The following is a 20,892-nucleotide window of genomic DNA, read 5'->3' as shown; positions in this document are numbered from 1 at the left end:
TAAAGGGGACAGAGAATGAAAAAAACATTTTTACCTTGTCTTTGTTGAATAATGGTAGTCTACCCACATTCACAAACATACAAAAAGTGCTAAACATGCTAAACATCTCAGTCTCATAGAAATTCCTCTTTTAGGAATGAAAAAAGCCAGAAAACGGCCCAATCTGAAAAACTGATGCTTATGACATCACAGGCATCTCACTGCCCCTCCACCTTAAAATAATTGGCTAAATTTTTTGAGTGGCAGCAAAGTCAGCCAATCAGTAATGAGATTGCAAGTAAAGCCAGTAGGGGGAGCCAAATAGGTGCAAAACCACTTGTTTAAAATCCCCCACCCTAATAGAGCTATCTGAGAGAGGTTTTTAGGAAGCTTCTAAGGCATTACAGACCCAAACAAAACATTTTTTGTCTACATGTCACATCACAGAACAAGGATAAATACCCCGTTCAATCATTCTATGTCACCTTTAAACTGTGTTCCGAAGATGAACGAAGGTCGTACGAGTTTGGAACGACATGAGGGTGAGTCATTAATGACATTATTTTCATTTTTGGGTGAACTATCGCTTTAAATAAACATCTTGATACTTCCAAATTCTTTCAGTTAAAATAAATAATTTATTACTATGAAGGCACAACTAATATTCCAATTAATTACATTGTTTTATTTTATTTTATTTGGAACAAATTTCATTCATTAACAAAACTTCTCTAAATTGCAGCCCAACTTTCCACATTTCCAATTTGAAATTGAAACATTTTGAAAATATCTTACATTTGTTAAAAACAAGACAAATGAAAGATTTTGAAATATTATGATGACTTTTTTTGCAATACCACTAATGCATAATGTTCAACTTTTCATTTTTTATATTTTTATTTATTTCTTTTGTAATCATATTTATTTATGCTTTCTATTCTCTTATTTTATTTGTGAACACACTCCTTATGATCTTATCATAAACCAAAAAGCATGCCTGTGGTTTATATAGAGAGAAAAAAACGAATAATTAGCAAACTTTCCATACTGTGAAAAAAATATGTCACGTCTCTATATACGGGATCGGAAAATCATTGTCAGTGTGGATAAACCACAAATCAAATGATCCCGGACACATTTCCGTGTATTTTTCGTAATGTTAGTGTGAAAATGGCTTTAGTTAACTGATCTCTGCTATTGTTGTTTACAGTGTTAGGTGTGAGAGATCACATTTACATTGACTGTACTGATGTGTATTCACATGTGTATATGGCTGTGTCTGGCCTTTATACTTCATCTAAATCAGCCTTTGTACAAGCAATCGATTGTACTTTTCACTAGCTAGGTTGTAATGCAATCTAAGTGCAAACGTTTGTGTAATCAATCACAATTTATATATCAATAATAATGTTTATATATCATAACTCTTACCTGTAAGCATTGACAGTGTGGTGGTCTTGCCAGCTCCGTTGTGACCCAACAGGACGGTGATTTGACCTTCAAACATGTTGAGTGTTAGGTCTCTCACTGCTTCTTTAGTCTTACTGCCCACTTTAAACACCTGTGACAGGATCATCCATACACATTGACCTCGTGCTAATGGAGTCTTTCATATAACCTTAGTGATTGGTAATGATAAATCATAATAATGTACCTTTGCTAAATGTTTGATCTTGACTCCTGAGACCAGACCAGCTGGCTCTTCCTCGATGAACTCGCTGATCTGGGCCTTCTCGGCATCTTCCTCATCCTCTTTCTCTTTAAGGAAGGCCACGCGAGGACTACTGCACCAGTATGACGGCTGTGGGCGGCAGATATGGAGGGCAAATATTAGATTAAAACATAATAGAGGTTTTGTATGTAAATGTGAGGACATGATAAACATAAGGACTACGTTTGACCAATTTATTTATTAAAAACACACTCCAGGTCAGTGGCATCCAGCGTGACCTTTTTTAAGGCTAAATGAATTCATAATGCTAATACAGACATAACAGCCAATGCTTTCACATGCAGACAGATAGTCTCATAATTTGACCACAACATCAGATCCAATATGAAATATTTCATTTAACCTTAACCTTCATTTTAACAAGTCAGTTTGTGTTTAAATGTATTGCGAATAAAGGTGCCAGAGACCATCCACTAAAAGGCCATTACTGAACTTTCACTCCAGCAGGATTTTTAAACATCATCTGCAAACACAAACATTAACGCAGTGGGTGTCCTGCATATACAATAGCTCACTTCGCTCCCATTACACATCCCACAGTAAATCACGTAGGTGAGGTGATAAGCTTGCTTATGGACTTCCTGTGATGTCTTGATGACATAAGCAAGGTTTCCTGCTGAGATTAAATGCTTCCTGTCTTTTAAGAGGCTGTTGGTCAGGAAGCTCCAGCTGGGAGATGATCAAGCCTCGACATATGCTGGTTTCAATTCTGTTAAGTCTACCAATAAGGTTATTTTGACCCGAGATTCACACACATACAAACTCACATGATGACCACGAGGATAACAGATTTAACTCTTGTGATAATTGGATGATGACAGGAACCACAACCTTCTCCTTAAAACAGAAGTATGTGTCTGGTCATGTATAGAAAGGTGCTGACATGTACAGTATTGTGCAAAAATTTTGTAGTTTGAGCAACATTTTAATGATCATTTATCCTCAGTTTTCAGTCTCCTTATTAACTCATTCCCCGCCAGCATACTGGTTTCACAAAATGCCTTGCAGTAAAATTTTCTTCAAAAAATATATAAACATACAAATATATCAAATAGAAGAACAGACCCTTTGCTTAAAAAAAAAAAAAAAACGGGAAAAAAACGTATCATCCTATCTATATTTTTTCTCTGCTTATAAACTCTTAAATATGGGTATTTTTCTTTAAAAATATTTTTTTTAGCAAAAAGCTGAAATAAGTGCATTTTTGTGAAGAAATTTTGTTAGAGATCAGATTCAGTTTTTTCATAAATTGGGTAAGTGCGGTACTGCAGATTAACATAAAAATCCATCAAGAACACGTTTTTTATGCAAACGTTTTCTCTTAATTGACAAAATAACTCGTCAATGGCAGAGAAATAGTTAAGATACAACCAGAAAATATGCACACAAACTGTAAAAATTTGGCTCCTGCTTCTTTCAACCTACCTAGTTTTAAAGAGCACATATTATGCAAAATCCACTTTTAAAAGGTGTTTGGACATAAATGTGTGTTGGCAGTATGTGAACACAACAACTCTACAATGAAAAAAAATCTGCACACTTCATTTTTTTATCCCCATTTAACCAAAGTGGTCTTATAAAACATGCTGTTCTGATTCTCTCGTTAATGTGACATCACACTGAGAAAGCCCCGCCCACAGCCACCGACTGACAGGCCTGCACTGCCATTGTTTCTGCCCTCAGCGAGTTGTACGCGGTTCACCGTCTCTCAATAGTGAGATACTATTGTCTCATACTGTATTCATAGAAATAAGTGTTTCCATTTTAAATGAAACACTTACTGTTTTTTGTAAGGGAGTAAAGAACAGCAGCTAATTTGGATTTAAAGGAATACACACTGCAAAAAATGACTTAGTATTTTTGTCTTTTTTTTTCAGTAAAAATGTCTAAAAATTCTTAAATCAAGATGTATTTTCTTGATGAGCAAATGACCTAAGAAAATAAGTCTAGTTCTTAGACACAACATATCAAATTTAAGCGAATTTGGCTTAATACAAGAAAATGTCTTATTCTATTGGCAGATTTATTTGCTTGTTTTAAGCAAATGTTTTGTCTAAAACAAGCTAGACTTATTTTCTTAGGTCATTTGCTTATCAAGAAAATACATCTTGATTTAATAATTTTTAGATATTTCTACTGAAAACAATGCTAAAATACTAATTAAGAAAGTCATTTGTTTAGTGCATATGAAAATCATAATAAGACGTATTTTTTGCACCCACCTAAATATGGCCATTTTGGACATGCTATAATAAATGGGGTATTTTGAGCTGAAACTTCACAGATATATTCTGGGCACACCTGAGACTTATATTACATCTTATAAAAATGGGCATAACAGGTCTTCTTTTGAAGATTTAAAGTCAACATTAAAAGAAAAACAAATCTAGCTTTTTCTCAAAAAGCCTTTGCAATTTTTCTATCCGATATACATGACCGTGACATGTCCCAAGATCTTGTATTGACTTGTTTTACAGGAACAGACAATTTAAATCTATGTGACACATACCAGAATGAAGAAATACCATGGCAGAGGGACTCCGTACTCTCCGGGGAACACCGCTTCGACGTACCAGGCGACCAGGCCGTACAGCAGAGCGTCCAGCAGTAGCAGTCCGAGCACCTGAGCCAGTGAGAAGTCATCGTCCACCGTCACCGGATCAAACAGGTTATGCCACTGGATGCCAGTCCCTAACAACGACACAGGATATGAACGACAACTCCCCGTATAAAACAAGTATTGAAAATCATGGCAAAAGGAAGCATTAATTTTGACCTCTGACCTTTGCCCTCAAACATGCCGATCAGTTGGGCTCCCATGGCCATAGCCACATTGGAGATGAGACAGGCGGAGACTTTCTGGGCGTGTGACAGCAGGTCATAGCGAGGCCACAGGAAGAGATACGGCAGGTAGCTCAGGAAGTAGATGAAGCCGCCAGCGGCTGCTGCCACATTCGCTGCAAAGAGAGGAAAAATTATGTGAAAGCAAATCAAAACTCAAAAAACATTTGATTATAAGCATTTAGATTAACAAGTTATTGAGATTCAGCTCTTAAGCCCTTTAAAGAGCATCTATTTCATTGCTAAAAACGACGTTATTTCGCGTATTTGGTATAATACAATGTGTTTGCGTGGTTTATTATATAAAAAAAACATTATTTCCACATACTGTACATTTTTGTAGCTCCAGATTTCACACTCTTCCTGAAACGCACAGATTTGAAAAGCTCTGTGCACGTTGTGATTGGCCTGAATACCTCTGACGTCAGCAGGAAATGTGACGCTCCTTACCATGTTTAAAAGATTCGCTCACAATGCAATGCTAACAGGAGTTAACTTACAAGCTGAGAGTCCAAAGCGGTAGGAATTATGATAATATCGTTTTTTACTACATCATGCAATCCCAGAAAATAAACTGTCCGTGTGTTTGTTGTATTCCAAGAAAAGAGATTTACGTTGGAGATGATAACTCGCGTCATTGTTTACTTTGGGGTTTATACCTTTTGCACAGTTACACACCACAGGAATGTAAAAATGTGAATCAGCATAGGTGCTCTTTAAGGAAGTTGTTTGCCAACGCCTCCGGGCATTTATCTCAGTCATGCAAGACAGATATCTCTAAAATCGCAGGCTAAACACAAAATTAAACTAAATATTTCTAACCAACGATTAAACCTAACATCAACTGTACCTTAACTTTTGTTTCTTAATTTCAAATTGTGCTAAAAACACATTGGGCCCTATCTTGCACCCAGCGCAATTGACTTTGTCAGTGACACATGTATCATTCGTATTTTGCACCGGTGCACAGCGGGTTTTTCCCTCCACAGACGCACGTCGGCAAACTAGGGAATGAACTTGCGCTCCCTGGGCGGTTCAGCGCAAAAAAAGAGCCGTGTTCCGGCGCAAACCATCCCTGATGCTATTTTGCAGTTTCAAAAACAATTGCGCCACTGACCAGAAAAAAAAAGTTTAAAGTCAGTGGCGCGTTGCGCGTTGTTCATTATGCTATTTTAAGGGCGCATGCTTGACCATAATGTATAGCGTGCACAACACGCACACACTTTGCTTATCTACTCACAGATGCAACAGTTATTTTTGCAAATCATAAATTGTTACAATAAAAAATATTAACACATGAAATGAGTGGAATCATAGTGGTGAGCATTGTGGTGATAGTTTTTATTTATTGTGTGGCTGCGTTAAAAAATTCTCATGCAAATAACGATTAAAATATTTTCATAAGTTTGTTGTGTGGCTGTGTTACGTTTATTTTATGTAAATAATAATAAAAATGTTTTCATAAGAAACCTTAATGTATATGAACTTGATTTGTAAGTGATCTTTGGGGTTGGACCTTGCTTGCATCTTGGGTCCGATTTCAAAGACCCCAAACCCTTTCAGCGGTGAGGGTGGACGCAGCGATGTCCTCTGCTGGCGTCAGGTCATGTGTAGGCAGATCTACCTCCTGTTACATGGCGTGCCCGATTTATGCTGGCAAGCTTGGGATTCCCCCGTCTCATCATTGTAGCGCTTGGCGCAACGATCCTAGCTGATGAGACTGCTATTTCCTCTCACGCCTGTTTAACCGACGCTGATTTGGGCGGGTTTCTCCTATCCCCATACAAAACAACTTCTCTGTCTTTGACTGCTCTTACAAGAACGTCGGTCTCCTCGGCTGTAAACCGCTCCTGGCATGCGCCTGGTAAATCCGTCATAATAATAGCAACCCGCCATGGAACTTGCGCCCTTGCGTTTAAAGGGAATGTAGGATAGCGTTCTGATAGGTTTATTTGACGTTACGCCCAAACCACACCTATGAATAATGAACCTACTTCAGACCAACCCCTTATTGATTTGCGCTCGGCGCAAGAGTTATTTCTCACGCCGGAAAAATAGTAACAGCGCCCAAGATCTGCCCACAAACTCACTTGCGCGTTGCGCTTCGCACTTGCGTTTCAGATCGTTAAAATAGGGCCCCTTGTTTTAGCGACGTCTTAATCAATTGATGATTGGTCCCTTTACCTGGAAGGCGGGACTTCTGTCACCAGAGCGCCCATATTGACTGCAGTCATCTACTGTACATAAAAGTACTACCTTAAAATTAAATTTCAAATTTATTTATATAAAATAAAATCAAAAAAATATATATTTCACAATGCTGCATTGTTTTATAGCAGCTTTGCATGCATAAGAAAAAAAGGGAAAATAATTAAATATACAATATAAAGAGTACAATATAATATACATGATATTATTGCACATTTTATTGTGCTCATAAATAGATTATAATCTAATAAAACACACACATATATATAAGATAAAAGTCATGAATAATAAAAATGCCACAATGCCAAAAATCTTAACAATTTTATAATGATATATTTTTTTCGTGCCGAATGTAGCAAATGAGATTTTTCGGGTGCAGCAAAACCGTGACATGAGCCCGAGTATTAGCGTAAATCTGCTGCGTAGATCTCTATTATAAACCTGAATGTGATGCGAGGCTCTTCTCGTCTTATCACCATCACACGGCCACAAAAGAGAAAATACAAGAAAGGACAGGAGAAGAAGGAGCTGCACCGCTGAGCAGAAAATGAAGTAAAATGACACACTGGGTTATTTTTATATTCACATCTCAAATGGACAAAAAGACGCGTGAGGTCCTTCAGACTCAACAATGTGTCATTTGGTGTTTGAATGGGCCGGACTGACGGAGCGGGACATGTTGATTAAGCTCCATTTTCAGCATCTATAAATCTGTGATTGTTAAAGTCTCTACAGGGTTTGGAATAAAGAAAGTTGTTGAAGCGAAGAGATTCAATCTCAGAGTCGTGGTCCTGCTGTGCTGAATGATCTAGAGGACAAAAATAACTAACTTCATTGTACATCACATTTATCGTGCTGTTTAGAAATGACATTTAGAGAATTAGGTTTATTTTAAAATTAAATTAAGATTAAAAATATTTTATGATTTGCCTAATTTTCAATGACTACGTTTACATGCACCCTCATAATGGGATTATAATGAGATACAGTATTGCGATTACACTTAATCTCATGTAAACATTATTATTATTATGTCAAAATAATGCGATTATGCTCATTATCGCGGCAAGTATAATTGTATTAAAACATGTGTATGCCGATTTTAATCGCAATACACGGCCATGTAAACACTTTAATCATATCTATAGTCCACTAAATGAAGTGCGCGTGTGTTTTTGTCACACATCTTAAGTGGAAATTCATAGTAAACTTAACAATAGGAAATTTTCCCGGAACGCTGTCAACACGACTCCCTTTCAGCAGTCTTGCCTTCATCCAAAAACAGCGCAACAGACGCGACAGCAGCAAATATAACCATTACAGGCATTGTTAGCATATTTTTCTGTCTTCATTACTTACGACACCAAATAACGAAAACTTCCACAGTAACGTGTTTGTTATTTAACTCTTTCACCGCCAGCGTTTTTAAAAAAAGTTGCCAGCCAGCGCCAGCGTTTTTCACCAAAGTTTAATGCCTTCCAGAAAATGTTCTTCTTTAAATAAATAAACATACAATATACCAAATGAAAGAACAGACCCTCTGCTTTCAAACCAAAAAAACCGTTTCATCCTACCTTTAGTGGTTCTTTTGTAATCAGCTTTTTAATATGGGTATGTTTTTGCAAAAACACCATATTTTGAGCAAAAAGCAAAAATAATTCCATTGTGACGGACTTTTCATAGAGATCCCATTCAGAGTGATCTTTAAAACAGACACGGACATGCAGCAGCTTGCCATAGGGCAATACTTCCGGTTTTAAAAAGTTGCGGAAGGGCGCCACCTGGTGGATAATAGCGGTATTGCGGAAAGAAGGAAAATCTCGTCATTGGCGGGGAAGCGTTTTCTCTTAATTGACGAGATATCTCGTCAATGGCGGGGAAAGAGTTAACGTAAATAAATTAAAACAGTGGACAGTAACACACCTACATGCGAGTTCATCATTTGCTTTGTAAATAATAAGCACACGCTTTTATCCAAAGTGACTTACAAAGATAAGGAAAGAATCAAGTGATTTGTCATAGGGAGTCAATAATACAAGTGCTTATACAGAATTACAAGTTTTCATAAATCCAAGACTGTACCTGTTATTTGCGGATAATTAGAATATAAAACTGCATGTAAACAACAAGTCCTTACTCTGTTTTTTGGAAAAAATAAAATTTTTGGTGTACATATAAATGTAGTCAATAATATGTTATAATATGTTAAATTGTGAAGTATTAAAACATCACATTAATAATCAATAAAATGTAAAGTGTCTGGGCAATAAAGCAGTAGTGACATTTTGCCGGGCCGATGTGACTAATTGTCATGAAAATAATATTGCCAAAATTAATATTCGTAAGTAGAAGACTTCCTTTTCCTTATGTAAATATGAAAATTCTTTATGACAATCAGCCATTAAAATGAATGAAGTATAAAAGCTCTGGTGTCTTATTCATTCAGGAATGGATGGACAATTTTGGGGTTAGACAAGCTCATTTCCGTTTCATTAGCCAGCTGAAATAGGAGAAAAGGCTTTTGAAAAGCTGAATCTTCCATCAGCAGTTCATAAAAGATCATTGCCAGCCAAAGATTCAATCTTACAGTCTTACGTTTAAAGGTATTTGGGCAATTCCATGCAAACCTTATCATGAAAAATAAAGTTTTTAACCATATCGGTATCTCATATGTCAATATTGCATGGTTTAAATACCCATATTCAATGTCTCTGTTTAAGCTTTTTTTCATACTTTCCATACAAATGCAAATTTAAGTAAAATAATGATTAAATGTTCTTCGAAGAGCCGTCCTTTTTCCATTTGTTATGGATTATTGCTTCTGGGTTGTACAGTTTAATGTCTAAAAGTCCTTCAAAGTATGTTGTCTACCAAAAATATTCCAAAAAATCACAATGTATGATTTTTTAACTATTTATTTGTATGATACAGCTGCAAATAAGTATTTGAACACCTGAGAAAATCAATGTTAATATTTGGTACAGTAGCCTTTGTTTGCAATTACAAAGGTCAAATGTTTCCTGTAGTTTTTCACCAGGTTTGCACACACTGCAGGAGGGTTTTGGCCCACTCCTCCACACAGATCTTCTCTAGATCAGTCAGGTTTCTGGCCTGTCGCTGAGAAACACGGAGTTTGAGTTCCCTCCAAAGATTCTTTATTGGGTTTAGGTCTGAAGACTGGCTAGGCCACACCAGAACCTTGATATGCTTCTTACAGAGCCACTCCTTGGTTATCCTGGCTGTGTGCTTTGGGTCATTGTCATGTTGGAAGACGCAGCCTCGACCCATCTTCAATGCTCTAACTGAGGAAGGAGGTTGTTCCCCAAAATCTTGCATTACATGGCCCCGGTCATCCTCTCCTTAACACAGTGCAGTCACCCTGTCCCAGGTGCAGAAAAACACCCCAAAGCATGATGCTATCACCCCCATGTTTACATTAGGGATGGTGGTCTTGGGATGATACTCATCATTATTCTTCCTCCAAACACGTTTAGTGGAATTATGACCAAAAAGTTTTATTTTGGTCTCATCTGACCACATGACTTTCTCCCATGACTCCTCTGGATCATCCAAATGGTCATTGGCAAACTTAAGACGGGCCTGGACGGGCGGGCTGCTTGGCAATTTCCCCGTAGCCCTTTCCAGCCTTGTGGAGGTGTACAATTTGGTCTCTAGTGTCTTTGGACAGCTCTTTGGTCTTGACCATGTTAGTAGTTGGATTCTTACTGATTGTATGGGGTGGACAGGTGTCTTTATGCAGCTAATGACCTCAAACAGGTGCATCTAATTTAGGATAATGGTGGACATTTTAAAGGCAGACTAACAGGTCTTTGAGGGTCAGAATTCTAGCTGATAGACAGGTGTTCAAATACTTATTTGCAGCTGTATCATACAAATAAATAGTTAGAAAAATCATATATTGTGATTTCTGGATTTTTTTTAGATTATGTCTCTCACATTGGACATGCACCTGCAATGACAATTTCAGACCCCTCCATGATTTCTAAGTGGGAAAACAGGCAAAATGGCAGGGTGTTCAAATACTTATTTTCCTCACTGTACATTCCCAGGGAATTTATATTTTAAGTTTTGACTGCAAATGTCACATCCTTATAACACTGGAACTGCAAAAGTAACTTATGCTATATATAATTTATATATATATATATACACACATATATATATATATATATATATATATATTTTTTTTTTATTATAATGGGCCATGACTCGATTAAAAAATTATATATATACATTGTTTTGCCTCAGCTCGCATGAAATGCATAAAATTTCCAAATATAAACATGATTACTACCTAGCAATCTGACTTCAGGCAAATGCGAGGGCGCAGCTGCCTGCATGTGCGAAAGAGAGCAATAGAGGCGACAAGATGATTTAAAAAATCATTATTGAAAATAAAAACGATTGATTGCACAGCCCTACAAGCATCAGTATTTGCGTGCTTTTGTTGTAGTCTGTTGCACATTTCAAATTTTGCCACTTTAAAAAGTTTTATGTGCATATAGTGCCATGAAGAAATATTGACAAAATTGTGATTCCTGTGTGAACTTGCCCTTTAACTCCAAGCCCCTTCTGAGTCAACATGGAGCTGAAACACAATGTCTCGAGTACACACAACTAAACGACTTGTTCTCAGATCAGCACAATAACCATAATGAGTCCCATGAGAACACAATAGCACTGCTAAATAGGAAACTGAATGCAGCTTGAGGTCCGTATCCTGAAGGTTGCTTGATTTTATATTCTTACTGGACAGCAGATATTGTTTTAGTCTTAAAGCCGTCAAACAGGTTTAGAACATGAACATGGATCTTATTGTTAACTCTAGCACATAAACATCAATCAAACACAACAAAGTACAGTGATAACCTTTTCTTACAGCACTCTCACTGAAAGCCTTTCAAAACAATAACAAGGTGTCAAGAATGGAAACCTTAGGTGTTTACAAGCTTTTACCAACAGGCGTTTGTGGTAATTTGAGGCTTTTGTTAGGCGAGAGAAAGGAGAACAAGTTACTCATAATGGAGTTGATTTTCAAAAGCTTTGTGCGGTTGGTACAAACACTTTTTTATAAAGACAACAGACAAAAGTCTATGGCCTCGTACACACTGCAAACTTTTGGTAGTGACAACCACATTAAATGCAGTAGTGCATACGCTAAATGATCATTTCATGTGTGTACAGAACAAGACTCACTCCTGAAAATTCGATGATTGACACAAAGGGAACCACAGCAAGTCTTTGCCATCTGGCATGCGTATCATTCACAGCTTTGATCAAAATAATAAAACAGCAAAATGTTTTTCAATAAACCTCCACCTTGGCATTGTGTATTGTAAGCATTTGTGACGCTGCTTCTCTCAGCGTTGTCCTGCAGTGTTGCCAGATCCTCGTCTTTTTTGTTCTTAGATACCGTTATGGTGCTTAACCATTTATGGCTTTTAGCTTACGAAGCGATCAAGTTTTTGGTTTTATTACAGTGTGAAGCTGCTTCTCCCAATATTTTGATCTTTGAGGTAAAGCATTTGGATTTATTTTGGTCTGTACGTGTGAACCACAGATAAAGCGCAAATAAAAGTCTTTCATTCAATTTCTCATTTCTGTAGAAATCTTTTTATTTTGTATTTAAGAGCGAGGAGTATTTCATCGGAGCGTTCACACATCTCAGCCGGCTCACACACTTGTAATTGAAAGCATTATCTGGCTTCGTGTCTCCACTGCGTGTAATGACTCGACGTGAACATTTATTCACGTCCTCGTTTACCCGGTCCGCCTCTCGCTCACCTGCCTCTATCTCTATCTTCATCTCCTCATTATGAGCCTTTGTTGATCTCAGAATAGGGTTGGGGTGATAGTCGGACATATGGCCAAAAGCGAGCCTTCATGACAATTAATGTTTAAAATTATTATGATGCTATTATTATTATTATCATCATCATCAGTTTCACATTAATATTTCCACCTAACCTGCACTTGTGACACCAACACATATTGCATGCTTGTGTTGGTGTCACATATTGCAGTGATAATTGTGAGAACTGACCTCTGGAGAAGAAGACGCTGACCATGAAGCTGAAGTTAATGGTGGACACAGCAAACACAAGCAGAAAGACGAACACCAGCGTGGGGTCACTGTAGGTCAACACTGCTCCGTTGGGACTCACCTGTTGGCATGAAAACACCCATGCAAAACTAAACATGACTGTTATGGTAAAACATCATACACAATGATTATAATGACGGAAGTTGAAGATTATTGTTATTATTCCCATGCAACTTAAAGGGACAATAAGTAGAATTTACCCCCATCGCATTCAAACTAGGGATGCTAAACAATTAATCGCGATTAATCGTTAGCAGAATAAAAGTTTTTGTTTACATCACATATGTGTGTAAACTGTGTATAATAAATATGTATATATATATATATATATATATAAATATGAACACATTCATGTATAATTTTAAGAAAAAAATATATATATTAAGTATTTATATTTATATATAATATTAATTATACATAAATATACAAATGTATATACACATGTAAACATTTCTAAAACATATACATGCATGTGTGTATATTTATTTATACAAAGTTATTATACACAGTTCACACACACATATATGATGTAAACAAAAACTTTTATTCTGCTAACGATTAATCGCGATTAATCGTTAAGCATCCCTAATTCAAACGAATAGTGCTCTCTAGCGCCTCGCTTTTCCAAATGCGTGTTGCAACCACGGTAGCCTTTATGTACGCACTGATATCTCCTTGTCCATTTCAGCTGGTTCACGTGTTCTGAATGAAAACGCGTTGTAGAAATGCATTGGTAGGCTATAGTCCTTTTTGTCCCTCTTTGCTATTACAGTTTTTCAATATGGCGGAACGACATGGAAGCCTCCTTGGAATTACCCGTTCAATGTTAATAAGGAGAATAAATTCTAAGCTTACAAAAAAAAGTCAGATCATTGGCAGATGTCATTTGACACCAATGAGGGCATATTTATGAATAAAGACATTGATTTTGATTATTAAAAAACTTAGAACCCTACTTTCTGTCCTTTTAAAGGGATAGTTCACGGCCAAAAATTACACAATTACCCAATGATTTACTTACCATCAAGCCATTCTCGATGTTTAGGATTACCTTCTTTCCGACAAAGACAATCTGAGTTATATTAGAAAATGTTCTGGCTATTCTACGCTTTATAATGGAAGTAAATGGTGCTTTGGATTTAAAACCCAAAAAGTCCACCCATCCTTCACAGAAGTAATCCACATGGCTTCATGGTTACACTTTATGAAGATAGTAAATGGTGCTTCTGATTTGTTCCTCACTATGGCCCTACGTCTCGTACGCTACGTCAAACACTGAAAACGTGTGAACGTACGTCGTCATTAGATCAAAAGCTGGTTATTTTAGTTTTAAAAGTTTGAACTATTGGGGCCCTCTTTTAACGATCTAAGCAAATGGTGGAAAGTGCACGGCACACGGTCTAAACGGGCGTGTCCGATTCCACTTTTGCTAATTTAACGACGGGAAAAATGGTTTGTGCGCCGAGTGCACGGTCGAAAAGGGTTGTTCCTATTCTTGTTATGAGTAATGGGTGTGTTTTGGGCGTAACGTGCAAAAAAACAATGAGAGTGTCATCACCTTTAAAAGCCACTTGCGCTGGCACGATGTCTAATCCCTATTTAGATGACGGACTTTGTTAACTAAAAAACTAAGCGGAGGAAAAAGACCCTCAGTTTAAGAATAATGTTAAAAGAAATGTGTTGTTTTTATTTGTATTAAAATTGTTCTTTTTGGATTAAAACCTTTAAAATCAGTTTTCTTTAACTCTTTCCCCGCCATTGACGAGATATCTCGTCAATTAAGAGAAAACGCTTCCCCGCCAATGACGAGATTTTCCGTCTTTCCGCAATACCGCTATTATCCACCACCCTTCTGTTTAAAGATCGCTCTGAATGGGATCTCTATGAAAAGTCCGTCACAAAAATGGAATTATTTCTGCTTTTTGCTCAAAATATGGTGTTTTTGCAAAAACCTACCCATATTCAAAAGCTGATTGCAAAAGAACCACTAAAGGTAGGATGAAACGTTTTTTTTTGTTTGAAAGCAGAGGGTCTGTTCTTTCATTTGGTATATTGTATGTTTATATATTTAAAGAAGAACATTTGGAAGGCATTAAACTTTGGTGAAAATCATGAAAAACGCTGGCGCTGGCTGGCAACTTTTTTTAAAAACGCTGGCGGTGAAAGAGTTAAGTCATGGAAGTAAAAATAGCAGGTTTTTAATTGCTGTAAATGTATGGATAAAATTTTTGAGATAAAAATTTTTTTTTATTAATGCATTCATTTAATAACAAAAACAATATTGGGCCATTGACTTTAGAGAAGGTTTTTAGCAACGCGCCAACAATACGCCTGAATACACCTCGTTTTCAGACCAGAATGCCAATGGGCGCAAAATTGGGCGCAAATGCATTTGCTATTTAACCCTTTAGGCGCCAGAGGTTTTTTCCTAAAACGTTTAATTTTGACATGTTACTTTCAAAAGGCTATATCTTAAACGTGATAAGAGATAGAGACTTTATGTAAATTAGAGAAATATTAAGGATGACACACTTTATGGAGGGGAATAAAATGTCCCATTAAATTTGCATATTATGACGTCATATGTGGCAGCCATCTTGAATTTTTATGAAAAGTCACATGTTTGAATGATAAAATGCAGCACTTCTTCCCCCCAAAAATGTCCATAACCTTCTGTATGCTATATTGCATAATACTGAATGCTCAGGTAAATACTAAGTAGTAAACAAACTGATCTGCGCGTCGATAGACTAACGTTATGCATAATGGCTCCTCCTCTGCCCCGTGTAACACCGCCTCTGCTCCTGCTACGAGCCGCATGGCCAGATCTGCCTCGCATGCGCCCCGAGTGGAGAGAATTTGCACAGCTGGGACTATTGCCTTTACTGTCGCCGTGATTGTGATGAGGTACACGGGACGGAGCACTGGAAGTCGGCCGCTCGCCCGACAGACTCCCAGGGCCCGCTCGGGAAGACGCAGCTCGCTCTACATTGCTTGCACGGTAAAAAGACTGGACGCGCATATTACCTCCAGCCTCATTCCCCACACCTGTAACACGCTTGCTAAACCGATGAATTCTCCGACCCCGTGTAACATTCCCACCACTGACATTGGGCAAAGGATTTATCATTTGTGCTTGGTGTATAGCTACACTTTCACTTTGCCAGCTGCATGATTGCAAAGCAGGGGCGCGTCTGAATCGTGGTCACTAAATGAATCACCAGCATCTTCTGAAGGCAGATATTCCCCTTCAGAATCATTGTCAGCGAATATAAGACCCAACACTTCATTGCAGGTAAGCTTTTTTGATGCCATTTATATGATCATGTATTGAAAAAACTCGCTGAGGTTATCGCTCTGATAAAATGACTCACTTGCACACTAGCTATGCTGTTGCGCACTTCAATGCGCTCTTGCTCTAAGAGTTTGTATAAAAGCATGCTGTTTTTCTGAGTCCGGTATAAAGTATGACATGTCTGCCATCTAGTGGAGGGGGCGGATGAACGAAATTTGACACCCTATGTGACAAAATCGGCAGTTACATTCAGTGACGCATCTTGTCGACAAAAGTCGACCGTGGCGCCTAGAGGGTTAAACTGTTTGACGCTAAACGTGAAAATGATAATTGCGCTGGGTTGAAACTAGCAAAAGACACTTGCATTCTTACAAAATCGTATCGATTGCCATCAGAAGGCCTTTATTAACCCCCTGAATCCATTCCATGGATGGACTTTTTTGGGTTTCAAATCAAAAGCACCATTTACTTCCATTATAAAGCTTGAAACAGCCAAGACATTTTCTAATATAACTCTGATTGTGTTCATCTGAAAAAAGATAATCATATGCATCGAGGATGGTTTGAGGGTGAGTAAATCCTGGGGTAATTTTCATTTTTGGGTGTACTATCCCTTTAACAATTACACTTTATGAGTCACTGAATTAAACAGGATTTTCATATTTATCAGGACACAAATAATCCCTTATGTAAAGAATAATTGACGACGGGCCGTTGAATTATTCAAAAATAATAATACACACCCAAAGTGGTTTCAAGATCATTCAAAGAACCACAAACATTGCTCTGGTGTTTTTGTTTAAGACATCCGACAGATCAGGTGTGTGTTTATCGAAAAATAATGCATACCCATGGAGCATGTATTTAACAGCCTGTGGTATAAATCTAAATAATCTATCTATACATCTCAACAATAGAAACAGAACGCAGTTATGCTAATTTGAAAACCACGCCCAACGGGGGGAAACAATCCAACGTCTCCATTGACTTTGTATTGCGAGAGGCTGTCCCCTTGTCTTCTCTGGCTTATAAAAAAAACAGAATAATGCCTAAAATCTGATGTGTGACAAGGTGTACAGCTGACAAACTAAAAAAAAACAAAAATATGTTTTTAGAAGCTGTCGACCCCCCCCAAAAAAACGAGCTTTTAAAGACACAAAGGTCGCTGACTATGTTTCCCTCTAGTGGGTGTAGTACTAATAATAGTAGTACTATGAAAAGTTGCCTGTTTCCAATTTTGCATCTTTAGACGCTCATTTTTTTTCGACAGCTTCTAAAAACGTATTTCTGTTTTTTTTTGGCTTGTTAGCTGTATACCCTGTAACACAACAGCTTTGGGGCATTATTCTGTTTTTTGTTATAAGGCTCTCGCAATACAAAGTCAATAGAGACGGATGGATTGTTTTCCTCCCGGTGGGCGTAGTTTTCAGGTTATGACGCATTGCGCTCTGTCTCTATACTATTTTTGATTAACATTTAAAATGTATTGCAATAAAACTTGCGTGTGCATTTTACTACACATTTGTATATGAACAATGATTCAGTGATCAAAGTATAACATAATAAACCAATGACAGATAAATGAGACCAATAACTGATGAGCTTGAGGCAGGCTTTTGGCACTGCTTGGCTGATTTATTTATAACATCTGAATCATTTCTTTATGGATCAGATTTTAATTTATGGTAGTCAATTTTTCCCTCTGCACATTTAATTCAGATTGCAAGCACAACTTGACTATAATACATTATGATGTCTTGCCATGGATCTTTAGATTTCATAGCAACGCAGGAAATTCATTTGGTGAAGAATGCTGACGTTCAAGAATCATTAACACAATCTAAATGTTTAATCATCAAACAGGAAAATCATTCAGTTCCAGTACATTTCCCTTAAAAGTGGAACCGGTTCATGATTCCCAACCTCATAACTTACTTATTAATGACAATCGCTACATTAGTAACGTGATAAGTGTAACACCAACCTTGATACAGCAGAGCAAAGTGACGAAGAAGATGGAGATGGACAGGAAGAGGAAGAACATGAGGAACCAGGCGCTCCAATGCAGCCAGTTACTGAGACCCATCATACGCATGTATTCCTGAAACACACACATGCGACTAAAGTTAACACTGCGCATTACCTGAACGTGCATGCAGCACTGCAATGCACATGTGAAATTTGTAAATCCATAAAACGTCAACCATCAGGATTTCTTTTAATGCACGATCTGATTGGGAACCTTTACAAGTTTGGCCACATAGCGCGACAAATGTTGTTCATGATATGAATCCTTTAGAAACTTTTCACATCATTCCCATACTGCTACAAATTAAATCTAATACAGATACAGTACAGCATTAAAACTTCACATAGATAGAGACCTTCAGCTTCCTCTCTTTCTCCTGCACCACAGCACGAACGATGTTCAGAGACGTGTATGTGAAGCTGAGCACAAGCAGCAAGGGCAGCTGGTTCTGAATCGCCAGAATAAAGACGTCATAGATGAACGGCGGGAAGGGAAAGCGGGAGAGCCGCACGTGAGTTTGGTCGAGGAGGGCCGATGCTGCCGTGCTGTTGAAAGCCTTCATGATGGCCTTGTCCACCGCATGCTGGACATGCAGAAAGCCCTCACGGTAATATCCTGTCCAGAGACAAAGAGAAGAAAACTATGATGGTCCATCAAATTGATTATATATAAATAGCATCATATGTATGCTTCACGTGTATTTAAGCACAAACTTCATATTTCATTCAGTAGCCTTGCGATATAATATATATATATAAAAATGGCTGTGTGATATGCATTTACTGCGTCATCGCGAAACCTCCTAATTCAAAATAATGACTAGCTATAAAGACTAACATCCCGTAGCACAAAACATGACAAGTCCTCACCGCTCTCAATGGCTTTTCAAACCATAATGACCCTTACAGATCAAAACACTTGATGTGTTGCCCTTTGTGCTTTCTGTATAAAGTCAGTCAGCGTGATTAAATTTATATCAAAAGGACAAGGCGTTTCGTCAAAAATTATGATATAAACTGAGAAATCGAGCCACAAATAGAGGCTGACAGTCATCAAGGACAAAACGACTTCAGTCTGAGATCAAAGAGCAAACATGAGCTTAATGTGAAAACAAGCGATGATCAAACACACAGCCAGTGCAATGAGAGAATATTTTATAATCAGTACAAAGTGGTGTAATAGGACACCAGTTTGGGAGGAGACTGTTTGGAAAATGGATAAGAGTGATAGCCCAGTATATTGCATTTGTTTTATTACAGTAACCTAGCATGCAAAGATGATATCAGCTTGTGCTGAGAAAATAAACAAACCTATGATGATGAGTAAGACTTCATCATCGATGGAAATAATTATTACCACCAACCAACTATGTCACAGGCTAGGTTTTTATCACAATGGTACACGGAAAAAGGTAAAGATTAAGCCTAAAATGCATTTCATATCACCCTATAAATTTGCTTTCAAATAATTACAAAAAACTAGCTAAGGTCTTGGCAGTGGAAGGCACATTCACACTGGACGTAAGCGTTAACGCTTTTTATTTACTTTGACGTCATGCATTGACAAACTGAATTGTTGATCTGTCTTTGTGTCGCATCACTGCAGTTGCTCACAGCAGAAGTTGAACATTTCTCAACTTTTTAAGCCCCAACACATGAAACAGCCAATCAGATCGCCTTATGCAAATAACCTAGTGAAGCCAATTACGTTTATGCAAGACCGGAGAACAGAGGAGCATGTGTGGCAACCACTGTGATTGGCTGTTGACCACGCTTCAGACAAGCCGTGTGAATGTACCTTAACTCTTTCCCGCCATTAAGAGATTAAGAGAAAATATTTGCATGAAAAAACGTGTTCCTGATGAGTTTTTATGTTAATCTGTAATACCAGGATTACTTACCCAATTTATAAAAAAACTGAAGCAAAAAAAATATTTACAAATTTTAAACTCTGTGTATGTTTTGATAATCGTTCTGAATCTAATCTCTAATGCAGGGTTCACACCAAGCGTCCAACTACGCACGAACAGCGGTTGGTGTGAATGCAATATAACAAAATTCCTTCACAAAAATGCTATTATTTTGGCTTTTTGCTAAAAAAACATTTAATTTAGTTTATAAGCAGAGAAAAAATATATATATCGGATGAAACGCTTTTTCCCGTTATTGTTTGTTTGAAAGCAGAGGGTCTGTTCTTTCGTTTGATATATTTGTATGTTTATATTCTTTAGAAGAACATTTTCCTGAAAGGCATTTTGTGAAAATCACAAAAAAAGGCTAGCAGGGAATGAGTTAAGGCTGAATTCTGCCATGCAGTCCATTATACATCACATGCAATATTTCCCACAATGCACCAGCGCTGACTGACCTGGAGTGCCGCCAAGTAGATCGTGTTGTTCTCTAGGCCCGGGAAGCTGGAAAAGTGGGAAGAGGCTGAGAGTGTGCCAGTCCAGATCATTGTTTGGGTTAAGCTCGGATTTCTCAGGAGCCGGAGCATTTCGGGGGCTGTACGAGAAACGGAGATGATAGGCAACCTGCCAGTAGAGAAGAGTTATTTAGCAAATGATCTCCACCAGCTTATAATACATTTATTGTTGAAAGAGTCATCCTGAGGTTAAAGCTCTTGATCATAGGCACAGAAGTGAAAAGTTTAATGTATTTTAAGTGAATGATTAACCAATAAGA

General features: G+C 37.6%; 1 protein-coding gene across 1 annotated transcript in view; it reads right to left on the bottom strand.

The window, feature by feature from the left end:
• abca3b (ATP-binding cassette, sub-family A (ABC1), member 3b) overlaps nucleotides 1-20,892 on the bottom strand; it is a 54,225-nt gene that overhangs the window by 18,590 nt on the left and 14,743 nt on the right. The window contains exons 5-12 of the mRNA XM_065253132.1: nucleotides 20,576-20,741; nucleotides 18,564-18,823; nucleotides 18,164-18,280; nucleotides 12,825-12,945; nucleotides 4,495-4,668; nucleotides 4,221-4,402; nucleotides 1,634-1,780; nucleotides 1,411-1,540 (exon numbers count right to left, since the gene is read on the bottom strand). Of these exons, the coding sequence (XP_065109204.1) occupies nucleotides 1,411-1,540; nucleotides 1,634-1,780; nucleotides 4,221-4,402; nucleotides 4,495-4,668; nucleotides 12,825-12,945; nucleotides 18,164-18,280; nucleotides 18,564-18,823; nucleotides 20,576-20,741 (1,297 nt within the window). The remainder of the gene's footprint in view (nucleotides 1-1,410; nucleotides 1,541-1,633; nucleotides 1,781-4,220; nucleotides 4,403-4,494; nucleotides 4,669-12,824; nucleotides 12,946-18,163; nucleotides 18,281-18,563; nucleotides 18,824-20,575; nucleotides 20,742-20,892) is intronic.

The sequence above is a fragment of the Paramisgurnus dabryanus genome, chromosome 3 (assembly GCF_030506205.2).
Source record: "Paramisgurnus dabryanus chromosome 3, PD_genome_1.1, whole genome shotgun sequence".
NCBI classification, from domain to species: domain Eukaryota; kingdom Metazoa; phylum Chordata; class Actinopteri; order Cypriniformes; family Cobitidae; genus Paramisgurnus; species Paramisgurnus dabryanus.
Note: the sequence above shows the minus strand (reverse complement) of the source record. Positions and strands in the feature narration are given on the sequence as shown.